General features: G+C 44.7%; 1 protein-coding gene and 1 long non-coding RNA gene across 3 annotated transcripts in view; one reads left to right on the top strand and one right to left on the bottom strand.

The window, feature by feature from the left end:
- LOC105676360 (uncharacterized) overlaps positions 1–19,032 on the bottom strand; it is a 205,804-nt gene that overhangs the window by 63,805 nt on the left and 122,967 nt on the right. The gene's annotated exons all lie outside the window — the stretch shown is intronic.
- Positions 1–19,032, top strand: part of LOC136998749 (uncharacterized) — a 38,521-nt gene that overhangs the window by 11,195 nt on the left and 8,294 nt on the right. The window contains exon 2 of the mRNA XM_067351876.1: positions 1,279–3,127. Coding sequence (XP_067207977.1) covers positions 2,846–3,127 — 282 coding nt within the window. The 5' untranslated portion in view covers positions 1,279–2,845. The remainder of the gene's footprint in view (positions 1–1,278; positions 3,128–19,032) is intronic.

Raw genomic sequence — 19,032 nt, 5'->3', positions numbered from 1 at the left:
TAACGTGAAAAATGAGCGGAAAATGAAATAATACGGCCACTTTTTCAGCCAGATTGATTGTACTGTAGATAAAAATAACTTTAGGACGGAGAAATATAAGTTTCGACAAATCGCCGAAAAAGAAGAATGCCTAGTGAAACAATGATTACAATTAATGAATAGATATTTTTATTATTAGTCAAAACAGATTTGCCTCATTGATACACTCAAAAACTGTAAAACGTAAAAATAATATAAGAGATCCAAGATTTTTCTATCCCCGTAAATTTCAAGAAAACGACTTTCTTCGGCGCAGCTTGAAGTATCGGGAGAAACAATGAGAGCACTGAAAACGATATATATTCGTACGTGATCGTTGTGAAAAGGAGCGCGCTTTGCCTCAGACGTATAATAACGCAATTACCAGCGGATTCGAGATTAAGTGGAAAAGAGTTGCGGGAAGGAGCCGCCTGTCCGTCCGGCCGGTCGCGTCCGGCGCGGCGCGTCCGGCGCGGCGCGGCGCGTATACGACGGGAGCGCGACGCGAGCCGACGGAAACGGGATGAAGCGGATGGAATTCGAGAAGCGAAATCCAGGATAATTCTCACTTAATCCTCGGACATAGCCCTTGTGACGAGCCGTTTCGTTACGGCCCGCGGCGACGACGAGTATTTTTGTCGTGGTATCGCCGCCGGCGCGCGGATAATCCCATCTCCGATATTGCTTTCATCTTTAATGCACTCGAAATCCATCCACTTCGAGACACATTACACTTGGATCGATGGACACTGGGATCGAATCGCTATCATCGATCGCGCTTTGGAGAACTTGCCGAACAATCGGAGCACCTTCGCCTATTTTCTAAACTTCACGACGGTGCAATCCAGCCCTATATTATATTTATTGTTCTGTCAGTGGCACTGTTTTGGCGCTCATGCGATTTCGCGAATTGGAAAATCGACGGTGTCCTTTTTCCTTTTCTTTTTCGCTCGATCGCAGTATTTCTTTTTCGTATCTTTAGCATAAAATAATGTAAATAAAGTAATAATTTTATTAAGTATTGCTAAACGAGATTTTTAATATATGTATTTCAATAGATCCTTATGCATATTTTTTCTCTTAATGTTATTATAATAGATTTAAAATTTAAATTGCAAATCTCACATAAAGAGATAAAATTGTATAAGAAAAGAAAAATTTGTTTAGAAAATTATATCTGTTAACTTATTCATTTATTTATATATTCACTATGAAAAAACATCTTACAAATTATGTTACTAACACGCAATTGTTTCGCAGATACAACCCGTGGAAGTGACAGGCAACTGGAAAAGGCACGCCGTTTAACTATTGGAGACTCGTCCTTATAAAAGGAGTCTGGTGGATAAACCGTGAAAGTGCCAATATCTCGCAAATAAAAGTACGTCGACCATACGCGGCGCTATACAGAAACGGATGGGCTTGGCGCGCGTCGAAACGGTAAAATCGAAGCAAAATTGACGGCGCCACGAACGAGCATCTCGCCGGAAGAATATGAGGCCATCCTGTGAGAGTCTGTTCGATCGAGGAGAATTAATTTCCCTTCCGGTCATCGGATCTCGGCGAAATGACCGAGCTACCGAGATTAATCGTGTCTTCATGAGAGCGCGGATCTGCCGTTAGTCGCTCGATCGGCGAACAACAAACGATTTCTCCTCGACCCATGAACGCGTGCGGGAGATATGTCATTGTGAAAAAACAGACCGCATCGGGCGAGGTTCTCCGCGGGTCGACCCGAAAAACGAGAACGGGAACGAGCAGATAGTACCGACCTAATCTTGAACTCTTCGCATCAATTTTCTCTCCCGGATATCCTATTTGAAATATTACCTATTCTCAACTTGACGAAACTGCCGGCCGCCCTTCCTAAATAACGTGATATTCCGTGAAATCCTAAGGCGCGCGAGAAATTGACGGCGCTGAAAGCACCAGGGCGGATCGCGGTAACGAAGGGTCGCGGGTATCATTCGGCAAACAGTAAACTTTAGGATTGTAGCATCAGCCCCTCGGCAGCAGCCCTCTCCATTCCGCTGGCGATTCCCGTCACTCCTCGTGACGTCCGGAATCTCATTCGAGCTCCGCAGCTTTGCTATTGCGCATCCGCCCACGTCGCGGACATAAAAGTATAACGACTTGGAACGCGGTAACGCGGTGAGGACGCGCAGAGCGTCCGCGATAGCTATCGTTCGCTATAATCTCGTAAAATCCGCAACGGAGTTTGCACGAGAACGACGTCAGCGACGAGTTGCACAGCCCGATTAGCTGGGAAAGCTGGATACGATCGCCGAAACAAAATCGATCGGAATATGAAGATATCGCGATTGAAGTAGAACGATGCGGTACGGAATGATCGATTGGGGATCGATAAAAAGCGGCGATAATGACAAATCCGATTTTTTCGTGTGAGTCTTCGATCTTCGTATTCGAAGTGCGCGCCACGTGAGTGTGATAAAATACGCAGTGCGGTGGACCGTAAAGCTTTCTACAGTCCGGCGAATTCCGAAGAGACCCAGAACGCCGTCCGACGTGTCCGACGCGAGGGAATTCAATCGCGAAATGGACCGCGTGATATTTGAATACTCGCTTGGGCTGTAGCGTCGGTGTAGTTCAGTGAAGCCCGCGTCTCGAGTGGGCATTGTGATCGGACAGAGTCCATTTCCGGACACGCCGCCGATACTTGTATACTCTCGTCCGATGTCCGTTCGCGCGCCGTTCGCAACTCGGACAGGTTGCAAGCAGTCGAAGAACTTGAGAATTTCCCCGTCGCGAAAGAGTCGCGCGAGTTCGCGCGTGTAGTACGTTTCGAGAAACGCGGAGAATCCGTAAAATGGATCACGTGCACGTGAAGTCGAGGTCGGCTTCAAAGAGCAACCCGACAAAGATGGCGTGCGAGAAAGCATCGAGACGTCTCAGGACGATCCTCGTGAAGGCGTCCCGCTTCGGTGTCTCCACGGCGGAGGTCGCCAGGTTACCGGCGGCCAAGAAGCTTATTCCGCAGAAGGATCACGGTTGGAAGTTGGCGGTATTCCTCCTGCTCATGTTCGGAGGCGGAGTCATCGTCGCCTTGGTTTGCACCGCCAGGAAAGGATGCTCGAAACTGGAGGATATCGTAAGTTGAACTCGTATCCCTATTATACAAACATTATATTCGAACTTTGAAATAACGCGTCTCCGAGTGGCGTGGGAAAGGGATGGAAATAGGGATGTATGAAAATTATGCATTCGTGGAAAATTTTACCAATTTAAATTAACTCGGAGAAAAACCTTATTAATGCATAATATATTAATTTTATGCGGTATATGCCATTGCATATGTATTGTAGAAATGGGGCTCACAAGTTTATGTAACCGGGCGGCTCTCTTAAATTACGAACAATTTAAGAACCGAAAGGCTAAACAGTCCTGCATGCCTGCGAATTCGCTCCGACGACCGCGCATACGTGACTTTTTAAAAAATTTTATGAAGAGAGAGAGGTGGATGTGAAGTATACGTCGTACGTAACATGCGGTTGACTTGAGTAAAAGTCACACGTCGTACACATTTTCCAATGAAAGGAACGAGGGTGAAGTTTCCCGTGTACTCCAAGAAACTATTTCCGTCAGAAAGAATTTGATGTCACGCTCTGGTCCGACAGGAACTGTCAGATCTTCCCCTAGAAAATATATTTCACCAAAATTCGCCTAAATTTCCAGACCACCTGTAGAATAAATCCCTCGTTGCTAGAAATATATATTCCCGTTAGTTTCGCGGTTTTATTAAAAAAAAAAGCCAAATAGAGAGAATGTGTGGTAATGGAAAATTTTTGTAATTCATGTACGCATTTTATTTCACTCTTAAATGTGAAAACTTGAAACTAAATTTTTGTATTATTTTATAGGATAATATTTTTAAATATATTTAGTGTTATTGTTATCGCCATGATTATACTGTAAAATAATACCAGAAAATATTTCCACAACTTTTCACAGATATTATTTTACGCAATGTCCTACTCTCAGTTGGCATTTTCCATTTTCGAAATGAATTAAAATTTATAAAATTATGTAAAATTCGTAGGAACCGTGATACAAATAATATTCGACAATGAGTTAAGCTGAAATTTGAAGTGATTTTATTTCAAGTAAAATAAATCATGCATGACGATATATTTACAACAAGAAGTAGAAGGCCGTACAGTTGCAGTTGGAAATTTCATATTTAATCATAATAGTAATAATCTCGACGATAAAGCCACTTTACCAAGTTTCCTCGTTTCTCGCATCCTCCAGTTGTCACTCATGCAAGATTTCCGACCGCAGGTCGCTTCTCCAGGGCGCACCGCAACCGATTTCTCGCATACCTCGTTCAATCTCGCGAAACAAACCCCCCCGGAGTGCAGTGTGCGAACCACGCGTTATGCACGCGCGAGAACTATCGACTAGCCGTGCGCGCTTGACGGAAAGAGAGAGAGAGAGAAAGAGAGAGAGAGGAAGAGAGGAAAACTATGTGTGTGGCGGCGGTGGTAAGACGGGGCGGGATCGTGTTAACGATGTTTCGCGCGCGCGCGCGCAGGGGGGGATGGTTTGGGCGCGCTGAAATTACAGATCAAGGGGTTTCTAAACAATTACGTTGTCGGCGGGAGGTCAAGCCTGGAGTAGCGTGACGTTAGAGGCTACGGCTCGCAGAAACCGTGGCTTGCGGCCTGCGGCTGGTTGCGGACGAGGGTCGAGGCTAACAGGAAGTGCTCTCTCGCTGGCGGCCAATGGGGCGGCGGTGGGGCTCACAGCGTCGGGGCCGGCGGCGGAGGAGAGCGCCTCTTCTCTGATATTCCCCCGGGTACCGCCGCACCATTGTGCCCCCGGGCAAAGCGGCACGGACATAGACGCGCGTAGGATTGGCGGGCGGCTCCCGTCCGCGCGCGCGGCCTGCTGCCATTACATCGAACGCAGCAACCGCAACGCGGAAAGTTCGCCTTTGAATCGCTGCCGGGATTGACAGCGATTTTAACTGACGTGACCGAGCCGCGATTATCGCCCGCCGGCTGATTGGCGGTCAGAAACATCCCACGAGCTCTCGCGGGATCTACGTTGCCTTATAATTGAGAGAGTGCGAAGGGGCGAGAGAGAGAGAGAGAGAAAGAGAGAGGGGGGGGCGGGAAGAGTAGAGAGAGTGCACAGTCTCTTGAGCGTTACTTGTTAGATATTAAGCAGAAGGGTACTCCGGAGGGTCATCGCTGATGAGTCCGTTGGAAAATCAGGGATTCTCTTTGATCCCATCGTCGGCACTCAATTGCTTGCATATTGCTTATGCAATGTTTGTTAACACGAATCACTTAAAGCCTGAAGGGTATCGTTGTGCTGAGTGTAGGACATCGTGCATGATGCATCCAATGAAATATGGAAGGATATTAGCAGCAATACATTTGCTTAATTGCTGCATAAGCTGCCGCTCTGTTATAAGCAAAGAAATATACAAAGAAGGAAAACAATGTTTTCGTATTTCGAAAGTCAGTTGAAACGTACTCAGAATATAATAAGAAAATAATTTATATTTCGTTAAATTATATTTATTTGTTTCAATAATTTCTCTCAATGCACGTGCCTTACGAAGAATGTTTAATTAGAATAGTCGAGATATAAATTGACGAATTTGTGTGAGTAATACATAGTGACGAAAACTTGCACAATCGTAAAAAAATTTTATCCTCGTCCACCGTCGAATATTTCGTCGGGAATTCGCTTTTTCACAGCGCGACTTTGGAAACGGCAAACTCTTTTAAATTAGACCGTTTCATCGATTTGCGGAAATCACTTCGCTATCGACAATGTTAACGCAGTTCTTCGATATTGCTTTATTGGTCTGGCTCGCTACGCGAGTTGTTCTACCGGCGATGGATCAGGACGGAGAATACGGATTCTCTTTGATGTCACCGCGGTTGGTAGTTGCTTGCACCGTTGCTTACGTAAAGCTTGTTAACACTGCCTTGCCTAACCAGAACCGGGTACCGCCGATTACACGGGAACAAGTACGATGCAGGGTAAAAGGAATACTTCATGCGGATACCGTCGACGGATGCGAGACGTGGAAATCGTAAAGTGTAATAAAATTAGAGGGAAACCTGCATCTTTGCGTTACGTTAAAAATTGCATTTCGCGCTAAACACTTTCGAAATATTTTACAAGATTTGTTTATTTTACGTCCAATTGCTTTGAATCGCGAAATATCCGTCTCGAGCACGTGATCACTCGAAGTTTTTTTTTTTATCGCCAAATATTCTACGTAAAGTTATATTGCGATCGTAAACAAAAACACTCACGTCGATCGAGATAAATCTCATAGCACAAGGGCTTAATGCACCGAAAAAGGCAGCCGACGTAGAGAGTACATCGCGTCACTGTTTATCCGAGGCAGCAAGCCGCGGCGTACAAAATCTACGGTAACGCTGTCAAATCCCATCATGAACACGGCTGCGAATTTCGCCGTCAGCTTTTCCCCCCCTCGCCGCCGCCGTTACCGCTGCTGCACACTATTTACCTCCGGAGCATATGAACCTGCGTGTCCCCCTTCTCGCAGTGCGTTCCTGCCGCGGTCGCAGCGGTTCCTCAAAGCGCGTATCGGACATTCATGAGTGCACCCGAACGCACCCAGGCCTGGTTGCACGCAATATGCGAGCACGGGGCGAACACGAAGACGCGTCGGGCGTGCGTGACAGCCACCTGTGTGACTGGGATACGCACGTATATAGGTGCGTTATCGACGAGAGAGAGAGAGAGAGAGAGAGAGAGCACGCGTTCGCGGATTGACCGGCAATCTCGAATTCCATTTACATTCTTAATGCCGCGGCAACTAAAAAAATCACCCGGATGGGAATTCCTCGAATGAGGCCGAATCTGATAGAGCGCGACGAGACCGACAGGAATAATATTTACTCAACGGGACGAGATTGACTACCGTCGCTGAATACAGAACATTTTTACAAGTGGAATTCGCGAATTTTGCTGGAGTAGCGCGGGTAAACGATAGCAGTCACTATAGGATTACATCGATGGGATACGCAATGTTTATACAGTGGAATCGGTACGCTTGTCAGCTTTGAATGCAGAAAGTTCTTTTGCAACGAATTTACAAGCGAAAAGCGATGCGGATATACGCGAAAAACACATGTGCGAACAACCGCCGTCACTTTGATAGATTAACGCTAAAATAAAATTTATCCTTTCGCAGTATCTTCGCATTGTTCCAATTTCCCGAAACAGCGTCGGACGAGTTCGGCGGGTGGTTTCGCAAACCATGTCGTTGGGAAGCACGCATCGGACATTCATGATTCCACCCGTTTCTCATCGCCGGAGGTGCAGCGGGCGGCGGGCGCATATTCGTCCGGAACAGTACACGCGCGAGCACGCATCGGCGCATCACAGCGCATCGTGTGCGACGGTTACTACGTGTCAGCGAGCAGAACACGTCGGCGACGCGAGACAGTTGCTATCTACGCGGACGTGCCACGCACGCGAACCGACTGGAGGCCGCCATTCGCGGACAGGTTCACGCAGGCTAGCATAATTCCGGGATAACTCGGACAGCTGCGCGTGATGCCCGTCAGCCTGTATCAGGGATACGATCCCCTCGTTGAATCGCGCCGCGCATCGGGCGTCGCATCACCTCCGTCGGCTCGCAATTAATTAATGCATTAATTTATCAGCTCTCGTTCCGTGCCCGGACAGAAATCGGCGCCGACCGCCGCCACCCGGCGCGTGCTCTACGGAGCGTGTAGCGAGGGTAAACAGGATGTAAACCGAACGCTGATCGATATTGACTCGTGTCATCAAGGTCCTGTTTACCGCGCTTGTTTACTCCCCCGAGATAGCCCGCTTGATACGCGTGCGGATTCTAATTTTTGCCGAAAGAATTCAATGTACTGTGAATTGTCCGTGCGCGAGAATCGAAATATTAGAAATACCACGTACGCAAAGTAGTATTATTTTTCTCAATTGCCTTCATCTGTCACATTCAGTTGCTGACTGAACGCTAACGTATTAAATTTCGTCGCAAAACGAACAGAAAGGAAGGGTCGTTATTTTTGATTGTCGGACAAAGCCAATGACGTTGGCGCAACGGTCTTTCGGTTTCGATAAAAAAAAAAAAAAAAGAACGAAAAAAAAAGAAGAATAGAAATGGTAGGTCGTCCTTCGAATTTCGATCCGATTATCGCACAAACGACGAACGAGTGTCACCGACCATTAACGGGAGCCTCGAATTTCAAATCCCGTTTCCGTGATTACCGCGGCGGAAACGAGGCGGTGGATCATGGGAGGAGGAATTGAAGGGAAAGCACGGATCTGCGGCAGCTGGCGGGCGTTTCAGATCAGATCCCTTTCCAGAAAGTCGGCTTTCGAATGTCAATTTCGGCCGCCGATGCTGAATTCCCGACATTTACGGCTACGTGCCGTCCTGACTTATATCGATAGCCACTGTGAAGGAATTTCCCAGATTTTACCCATTCAAGCATTCTTTTCGCGATTATTCGATAGTCAGCTCGGCTTTCATTCGCCGAGAGACATTTCTCTTACGTTTTATTATCTTAATTGATTGAGATCTTGTCGGTCCGGAGCGCAGAATAAAAAAAATGTTCTTTCTGTTTATTTAACTACTTTTATATTTCGCTGTTTGAATAAGCACATTTCGTAGAATCCGTATCTTCAAATTTTCACAACTCCCCCCCCCCCCCCGCCGCACGGGTATTTCGCATCGCGCGATGCTCGCGGAAAACAAGTTCTGTTTTAAACCGTTCGTTCTATCTCCACCACGACCGATTGCAAACCTTGCGTTTGTATCAGCCGAAACGTACGAGCGACGGTGGCAACACCGGTGGCTGTTGTCGGTATATTCCGAAAACGTTGTCGTCCGATATAAAATACGCAGGGGCGGGGGTGAGAGCGACGGATGGAGGGGAACGGCGGGTGGACGTACGAGGAAGCTGGAGAGAGCCGTGGTGAGAGATTCGAAGAGCTGGCGGATAGATAGGCGCCGGAGCGTAACTCGATATAGCTGCCAGCAAGCTGCCGATATCGCGTCTCCCTTTCCCGCCTTCCGTTTCCTTCTCTATCCTATTCGCTCCCGCCGGCCTTCCCCCCCCCCCTCCGCCCGTCTGCTCGCTCGTGTCCCACGGATGCAGGGTTACCCAGGAATATTCTCCACGTAAATGCAGCATCGATGTTTTCTCAGCGACGAGGCCTCTCGATGGCACTCCGCGTACTCTTCTCCCTTCCCCCCCCCCTCCCCCCTCACCCTTCGCCGTGCACCTCTGTTGTCCGCACATCACGCTCCTCCTTTCTCGCGCCTTCAGCGTTTTATTCCGCGATCTTTGGAATACTGCAGCTGCTACGCTGTAGCTGCCGCTGATAGGGGACAACTGCTCGATATTCCTCCGGAGAGACGCGCGCGGTCCCGGCGTATCGACCTTGAGCGCGGCGATGCGGAGGAGCTGCGGAATCAAGACCGATGTCAGCGGAAAACTGGGGAAAGAGAGATCCGCTTTCCAAGGCCGATTCAATGTTGAATTCTCCGACGCGCATAAATAATTTTTAATATTTTTGAATCTTTTCAGCGAAATTGGAAAAAGCACTTTCTCCCTGCTAATTTTATATCTCAGAAGAGCGAAGCCTGGATGAGAAAAGCGCTCGTTGATTTCTTAATCCCTTTAAAATTATACACTAGAATTCGATAGAACGTATAAAAGATTGGCTGGCGTCTCCCGAGAAATATTCGAGGATACCGAGTCAGGGCACGTAGATGATTCGAACTTTGCGATGTCGTAATGATCGGCGAAGCGAGCATCAAAGTTGGAATTCGATTCGACGACGATAGCTTTGCGCGTCGCATTAAACTTGAGCCAGCAAGTTCGACACTCGAATCGGAACAGATCGCATCTAGGTAACATTAATATGTAAGGCGTAAGAGCCAATTAGCGGCGGTTCGGTTCATAGCGCGGCAGTTCTTACTTCTCCGTTGTAATGGCGGCTTTGACGCGATACGCGCGTTCACCAAAGTTTCCGAGACGGCTTTGTCCCGTCGTTTGCGAGAACTGGAGAACTCCATTAGCCTCGGCGCCGCGCCACGAGCATTCCCGAAAACGGGAGCCACCCCATTGACCGAGATCCTTCGGGAAACTCCTCGAGAATGCGCCGGGAAATGGCCTTGAACTTGATTGGGTCCTTTAATGTCCTACGATCCTTTCTTTTACCCGCGACACTTTGGCGACTCCACTTTTCGAGGAGTCGCTGAATGAATTCTCCGCGCGTTTGACGTGCAATTCACATTCGATGAAAATTGCCGTCAAACTATACAGCTGTCATAAATCTGAAAGTTAAATGCAATCGTATCCATTTACTTTTCCGGTATATTACGCACGATGTCACAGCGCGATAGCGGAGATTTTAACTGTATACGTAGCTATATATGACGTCAACATTCAAATATCCTTCAAGATATGAAAGCGGGGCACAATTTCGACACGAAACGGCGAGCGCGCGCGACAAAATATCCAATGCGCGTGTCACTGCGGATGCATAGCGGGCACGTCACGATATTCCGATGCGACGGTTTATAATAAATTCCGGCGGCAAACACGTTGCGTGCGATATTTAGACGCGCCTATATTGTGCGTCACGCTCGGGCCAATATTGCGACTATCTCGCATCCCGGACACGTACCAATGAAATTACGAAATTTGCAAACAGACGAGATGCAATGGCGTATGCCGGCGACCGGGCATGTTTTCCAGCATCCGCGTGCTCCGACGCGTATGGAAGTCCCCTCTCGTACGCCAGAAATCAAAGTGATCTCGATTAGGCGAATTCATACCGCAAACATCGCGCTTTATTAGTCGCAGAGATCCGGCGACGTTGTGATTTTCATCAAGTTTCCTCGTTTCGAGTCGCCGTTTCCGTGAAAAGGTCGCACGAGATGAAGTTAATATCGACCCTGGCGTCGCTCGACTAATTATACGTTGATATATGCTTGACCGTGTTCGACCACACCCTGCCATGACTATCGTCACTGTGAAAATCACAAAGTCAAACGATTCGCTACTTAAACCTCCATGGTAAAATATTTCAAAGCGTAGTGCGATAACGTAGTCGCGATAACTTTATTTTCCGCGCCAAGATAAGAATATCTAAATAGCGCTGATTAGCGCAAAATATATTACATCGGTAATATTTCAACAGAGCTATATTTTTTTATATCAATTAAAAAGTGATTTGTGATTCGTTGTTGAATAAATTAATTTTTGTCTAATCGACGGTAATTGTTTTGCAAAACACTGACGTCTCATTAAAATTGCATCGCAGCTCCAATTTATAACAGTCGCAGCAATTCGGATTTAAGTAGATACGGTCGAAAGATGGTCAGCCAGCGCGCTTACCTGCGACAGTCTCGACATGTGCGGCAAGAAATTGATCCACGCGACATATCCATCCGTTAATTGCCCCGGCGTGAAAAATTTACTTTAAATGCTTTTCGTTTTTGTAAAATTATCACTAATTCCTACAACTTGCTACTCTCGGTGATTCGTCAGATTAAAATCGAATCAGATGTGCGACGTGTGAACTAATTGCCAAGCATTGCATTTTTGCAAAATCAGAAGAATGAGCGTGTGTCCGTCGAATACATTGCGAAATATAAAGACGTATGAAATATATACAAAAAAGATTGTACGTTTAATAATCCCAAACTGACGGTTGTAGTTTAAAGGCCATATAAAAGCGACCTAGTTGCAGCTATCACGCCTTTAGCGTCCTTTGCTGGGATCGAGGTCGCCCTGTGCGAACGTAAACGATAAAACGACGAGACCGGAGCTAACGGACAATTTCGTTCTCGCCTGACGAGAGTTTCAAACGAACCGAGCAACGGCAGGAACGACCTACGCCGGTGTTCCTGGCGGCAGCTGCATCGGGAAGCGGCGAGAGGGAGACAGCCGGGTCCATGCTTCCGGTAGGACGCGAATGCTGACGCGGAGAGCCGTGCACGTATTGCAAAATAACAGGCACGGGAAAGCTGAAAGAAATCTAGCCAGAAAAGAGACGCTGCTGCCCATCGTCGCACACGTGCTACATTCGATTCTGTAATTTTTGAAACTCACGGACTCAATTTGTTTTACGAAACGATCGAATATCCGAATACTTTAGACGTCAACTTTTTTTTCTTGGCGAACAATGTAAATTAAAAATATTTATCAAGAATTTATCAAGAATCTTGCTCTGTTCGCTGCCCAACGGAATATTTGATCGGAATGGAATTTTGAATGGAATTTTCAGAATCAGCGCTTCCATGAATACGCGGGCCCGTCCTTAATTTCGGCAGCATCGAAATCGAAAAGCGAATATCGTGCGAATGGACTACACGTCGAATGTCCGTTGCAAAACGTTGTTTGCACAGAGTACGACAGCCGATCGGCGAAATTGCGACGAACTGTGAAACTAGTTGAACGAGGCGTAATTACGAGCGCGACACTACCGACTCCGTCTTTCACCTGCACGTCGGTACCCCTCGCACAAACGCAAACGGAATTTGTTTCGGCGTGTGTAATCGGCCGAAAATTCGCGATGTGTCGATACACATCGTCGAATCGAGCGCGCTCGCGCCACGTGCGTTATACGATTAATAATTCGCCGGATATGCTGCGACGGAATGTCGGAGGCGAGGCGCCGAACTTATCCGTGAACTTTGAAGCGCGATTTAGTATGCATGGAAATTGGTACGCGAGTTTACCGGGAATCGCGTTTGTAAATTACATCGATAGTTGAAAGCGTTAGTTAGGAGTGCAGCATTTGATTACCTTTAATTTCGTAAATATTCTCGTCCACGCATCTCATTAAAAAATACGCTGGTATTATTTATCGAATTTAATATCAGACGTGTTCAATTTTCATACATTTAATTAAGATCACAATTAACAGTCGAAATATTTGCGATTTTAGATATTAATATCGCATTTCTTTACCTAAATACTTATACACAATAAGCGAGTAAAATTATAGAATTTTTTCACACAGATGAGACAAAGTATAAATGCGATAATAAGATTTCAAATTTTCAGAAATTTTGATTTTAATTAAATACAGTTTGATACAATAAAGATTCTGATATTGAATTCAACAAATAATAACAGGTTGTTGTTTATAAACCATTTCTTTTGTCATGTTGCCTTTACAAATATCGATATCAATAGCAATTAAACCGGACATAATGTGAAAAAAGGAGCAAGTACATCTCGAAACGCCGTGGGCGATGTTGGGGAGTAAACGGTACAGATAATAACTTGAAGACGACCACGTGTCTAGCGCGATCGAGAAATACGACACGAAGGGCCACTTGCAGCCGCAGTGTCGGCGCCGGCCAGAAAGGTTGTCGGAAATGTGCTCGGGGCAGCAGGGGAAGAATCCCAAAGAGAGAAATGGGTATGGCAACAATCTACGCACACGAAACAAAGAAGCGGCGCGATCGTGCGCGCGAGAGAAGAGAAGAATAGAGCGCGCAGAATGGATGATAGTGCTGGAGCAGAAATCAGCCAGCGAAAACATTTTAGCGCCACAGGCGAATCTCTTGATGACAATTCCAGCACGCGGCCAATGTCGGTAATGGCGGTTCTCCGCGCGGCTCTTTTTGCACGTCGTCGCCGCGTTCCACGCACGCTTCTAGCCGGAAGCGAAATTTCCGTATTACGCTCCGTGTGCCTCGTAGCCCTGCGGGCACTCCACTGAAGTTGCTGCTTTGATCATCGATCTTCAAGGGAGAGGAAGGACTTCGCGTTACTGCGCGCGGTAGCGTTTTGTGCGCGGCAAGACGCTGTAAAAGATTTGTTAAATTGAAATACGTATCTTTGTTCTCTTCTCAATCTTATCTTACTATTGATCTTACTATTCGAATAGTGCGTGACACTTTGCAAAGCGGTAATATACGAAAGAGAAAAATATTCTTTTATGGAAAATAATTAAAAATTATAAAAAGAGAGTAATTTTGAAAGCAAGTTTCAAACAAATTTATTTCGCAACGTGTAAAAGTTTTTTTCAGATCGCTAAATATTTACTTGCCCGATGGTTGTGATTTTTGTAACGAAAAAAAAAGAGGTTCACATTTCGAATAGCTAATAAATAAGATCATTCTTATTCCCATTGAAGTTTAGTTTTCCGGAAATCTCGTTTGCATTTGAGGATATATCCAGTTTTAATTGATAGCTCCCATTACATTTGTACTAATGAATAATTAGGCTTTGCGATTACCTCTCTGCAAACATTATAATATGAATGTTTGATAATTGCAAAACCGAAATGCAGATTGCGCGCACAGTATATTTCGTTACCTCGGACATTTGCCGGTGGGAGAGAGGCCGCGTTTATAGACACGGGGGATGGACGGCCGTCGATGCGGAATCGAGTGCAGTTGGTAAACTCGCGCGCGGTGATGAAAGCTGCGGTACAAAGGCTCCCGTAACACGATGTCGTTTACTCAAGAGCGCCGATCAAAGCGTTCAAGCGGTCAGTCCGAAGATATCGAGGTATGCGTCACGAAGCGTAATACAGGAATTTCGCTTCCGTGAGTGGCGAGCTCTGGCGTTATTATTAAATCTTCTTTTTTGCCACGTTTCCTCTCTCTACAACGCTCGGATTAAAACATCACGACGGCGTTTGCATTTTTTTTTACGAACACGTGAAAAACTATGTATATCGCGTATAGCACGTAGCATATCGTTAATTTTTTTATCGCGTTACCGACACCGATGTTAATTCGTAATTTTGCATTTTAGTTTAGCAATAGAAATATTCCCAAGAGCGACATTTAACCCGAACACACGCTGTTAATCACAAACGTTTGTTATTGATAGATAAAATTTTACTTCTTGCGAGAAACAAATGGCTCGTACCTAACGTACGCCCATTTATCAAATCCGAATCGAGTTCGAAGAGGTGTGTTAGAACTGTGATAAATCGCATTGCCCTGAGCTGTAGCTGTTGCTTGTTATTTCAGCTTGCGAAGTATGGAAATTTACAGGTTGATCTGTTTGTTTTTTCTGACATTAATGAACTGGCCACGTTAAATAATTTAGTCTGCATATTGATTTTTATTATTAGATAAACGGACGGTTTTATTGTCCGTCGGGTTTATCGGTGTACAGCGCATCCCATCGCTGTATTAAAATAAACGAGCGTTGTAAATAAGTTGCGCGATGTAAAATCGAAAAAATGGATTGCGTAGCGCTACCCATTTGCAGCGATGAAACCTTTTGATGGCCCTAAACGGAAATTGCAAATATTGGTTTATGGTTTAATCCCCGGGTTTTCCGAGTTACGCTGTGCGCTATAACCAAGGACTGTAAACTGTCCGTAAGTAAACAGAAGGCGATTGCATCGATGAAATTACGATCGGTGCATATGGCAATGTCAATATTTTAATTTGATGGAACCTAGTTCCTTCCGAACATGCACAGCCGTTTTCTGTCGCGGATAAAGCAGGATAATATTAATAAAATGGTTGTTGTACGATAAACAGATAGGTAAAAATCGAGGACATATATTTTGGTAATAAAAGACGGTTTGTATAATTTAGACGGCGTAATAATCATTCGGCATCTATTAAATAGTCGTAACGATAATATTCGGTACTATTTTAATGCAATAATAATAGCGATCATTATTATATTATACGAAATTACATTGCGTTATATAGAACGATAATATTATAGTATTCGGTTAAATACGTCGCTATGCGACCGGCATGCAAATGTAACTCTGCAAGTAGATCTACATAAGTATTATTTACCGCGTTTGTGCACGAACCTCGTTAAACGCGCGCTATGCGCTTTGCGCATTGTTTTTGCATCAAACGGCAACTACCGCTCGCAAATGTTGGATCTTTTCTCTTTCTCTCCCTATCTCTCTTTTTCTGAAAAGTAATATAAGAAAAACCAACGGCATGTCAACCGGCGGCGATTTATTGCTAATTATTGTTCCGCGTGTGGAGTCCGGTAAATCCGCGAAACGAGGGAAAATGTCCCGCGCGCGCGCGACACGCACACGTAAAGCCCTGACACGCAAGCCGCTGCGAAGCATGTATAAAATTGCTGCCGACATTGATGGATGCGAAATCGGACCTTAAACCCACGTAGCGCCAGCTTGGTCCAGTCTGATACACAGATATTAGAATAACAAATGACGCCCGGAGAGATCTCGGTGCCTTAAAAAAGAAGAGTGTCGAAGGAGCGGTTACATTTTTGCATACTTTGTGGAATTTTTTGTCTCGCGAGTTGGCGCATTCACGATGACTCAAAGAGCTACAAAGAGGCGAGAGAATATTTCACGGGGAAAGAATGAGGGCTGCCGTGAAATGCAATTTAATTTACAATTTGATTTAAACTGAATTACATTACGCCGACACGCCGCTCCAACATCAACATACAATTCGAGTAATTATAATTCTTCTAAGTCGGGTGTTTCTTTTTCTGGGTTTTTTTTTTTTTACGCACCAACGCTTTCAGAAGGGGCGAGATATTCCGAATACCGTGGCTTGTTCGATGCACAACGGGGAATTGCACGTTTTAATGGGATCGCACCCCGTGCGCGAGGGATCGAACTGAGGATGGGCCGATTCTAAACGCGACACGATATCAATTTGGGCAATTAAACGATCCCCATCTGTAGGGAGGCTAAACGTGTTATCTGCTCAGTCATATCCGCAGCCGCAGCCTCCTCGCCGTATCTCCCCTCTCGTTATCCTGCCGCGAGCCTGCTAAAATCCTAGGGGAATGGCGTCACAACGCCGGTATCTATCGGCTTCGTGAAACCTTGTTACACGTGCGCGCAGTTGGCGCTACATTCTCATATCGTCGCCACCGCCATCGACCTCGGCGATGTCGCTATGGTGTTCCTGAGGGCACTTCTCAGACCGAACGAGACCTCGGAACGCATCCGCAAATATTGTCCGGGAATGCATATTCCCGCGTGAAGACAGGAAGCGCTCGATTATAATAATTTCAATCGAACTTCAAAATACTATTGTAATAATTTGATGTAAACAAGTATTTCGACATGATAATTTCTGAGATTTTTATTTAATTTACTTTATAGATCTTATTTACGTTAACAAAGTTTTTATTCTACCAAATCGATAGAATTTTTGAAAAATATTAATTCTCAATTTTATTTATTTTCATGAAAGTGCCATCTCGAGTTTTTCCGCTGTTGCGAAGGATCGCGAAACTCGCAGAAGATATTTATATCGCGAAGTGCAGACGAAACCAAGATCGGAACCCGTTCTAGCGTTGCAATTTACCAAGTCACCGTCATGGAACTTTCAACTTCGCTTAACGAATTCGAACAAATTTTAACTGAGTATTCGATATTCCGTGCAACCATGGAAAATGCAGATGACGTTCGTGCTGAAGGAAGACACCTTGAACTTTCGTATGCAGCTTTGAGATTTAGCAAAGTTGAATAATCTCAAACGATCGATCGCGATGCATCGTGTGTGCTACTTACATATATCGAGCATCAATTTCATTCCTTTTTAGATATTGAACGCTTTCATTTATAGACTCGTATATGCCAGCTTTACAAATATCTCAACTTCTCGGTGAACACTGATATTCTAATTTTTATTAAAAAATGCTTTTGCATCTTATTTCAATAATTTAGCACGATATAATAAAACATCTTTTTCTATAATAATCATATACAATTCAAAACTCGTTCTTTTTTGCTTTAAAAATCGGCAAATTATTTCAACGGATTTAGACTGCTTCCTCCTTTGCCTGACCGCGGAAATGCAAAAAAATAAATGCCACGAGTTCAGGGAAACCGCAATTCCACGAAGTAACTGTTGCATTTTAATATCGTGGCCGAGCCCACTGAAGTCACGCTTACTTAAAAATCTGGAGCGTTCCCTCCATTATAAAAAAAACCCATGATTTTTTCACGATCGAGCCGTAGGGACTACCGTCGAAAAGCGGGAGTTTCAGCCGGTGGGTTGTAAAATTTCTCTGGGAAAAGAGCGATCTTGCAAAGAGGACGCTTGTATTCATAACACGAATGCGCTCGAAAAATGGAAGGATGACGAGAAGGAAGATGAAAGGATACTTTCAATCGTTTCGCTAGTCATTTTTGTGCACTTTATACTTTTGCTGCTATGACTGATTGCTTCATTAGACGATTGTGCAACGGAAAGAGTTTGCAAAAATTATTTGGCACGCAAAGAGCAAGCTTTTTTTTTTCCCTACCGTCTTTTTTCTTTATCATAATTCTCGATAAAAAAATCTTTTTCATCTATTTTCAGCGAAACTTGTATTTGTCGTATTGCCAGGATTATTGCAAATCATACTTCTGTAATAAGAGATACGTTAATTGTAAATGTTTGTAGAAGCAAGAGTAGTTTATAATGAATTAAACACGCAAATGAATAATTTTGATAAATACTACTGATAATGATGATTACATTATACTATATTAGTGGCGTGTGGTATACTAATATGTACATGATAATCATCATTAATACCTTTGAAATATCTTTTTCAAAAGCTAGCATTACGACCGTTGGAGTCTACTGAAAGTAGTCTACTATTAACTTTATTCTGGTTTTAGCCGCTAGATTAAAGCAAGCAAACTACCCCAAAAGTGCGAATAATCTCTTCGTCGACCCTTCATAATAGCCGATGTTGAAGTTCGTTCGCAGTTGTGAATCGTGTTTACGAGAATGCGGAAATTAGTTTTACGAGAACATTGTTTCTAGAAAGTGAGTGAGAGAGAAAGAGACAGAGAGTATGCGTGTAAATGATCTATTAATTTTTCACGCATTACTAATATCAGCGTGTCAAAGTTCAAACATGCGTAATGAAAGTTAATGTAACGTCGACCTCGTTTTTCTTTACCTTTGTTCTTCCGCAAAAGGGAAAAATTCGTTTAAAATCTCTATGAAGACTACAAAGTAACGCGTGCAAAAATACCTTTTCGTTTATTTCACATAAAAAGTTATTCCGGAGTAATTTT

This window comes from Linepithema humile, chromosome 3 (assembly GCF_040581485.1).
Source record: "Linepithema humile isolate Giens D197 chromosome 3, Lhum_UNIL_v1.0, whole genome shotgun sequence".
NCBI lineage: Eukaryota > Metazoa > Arthropoda > Insecta > Hymenoptera > Formicidae > Linepithema > Linepithema humile.
The sequence above is the reverse complement of the archived record's forward strand: the minus strand, read 5'-3'. Positions and strand labels throughout refer to the sequence as shown.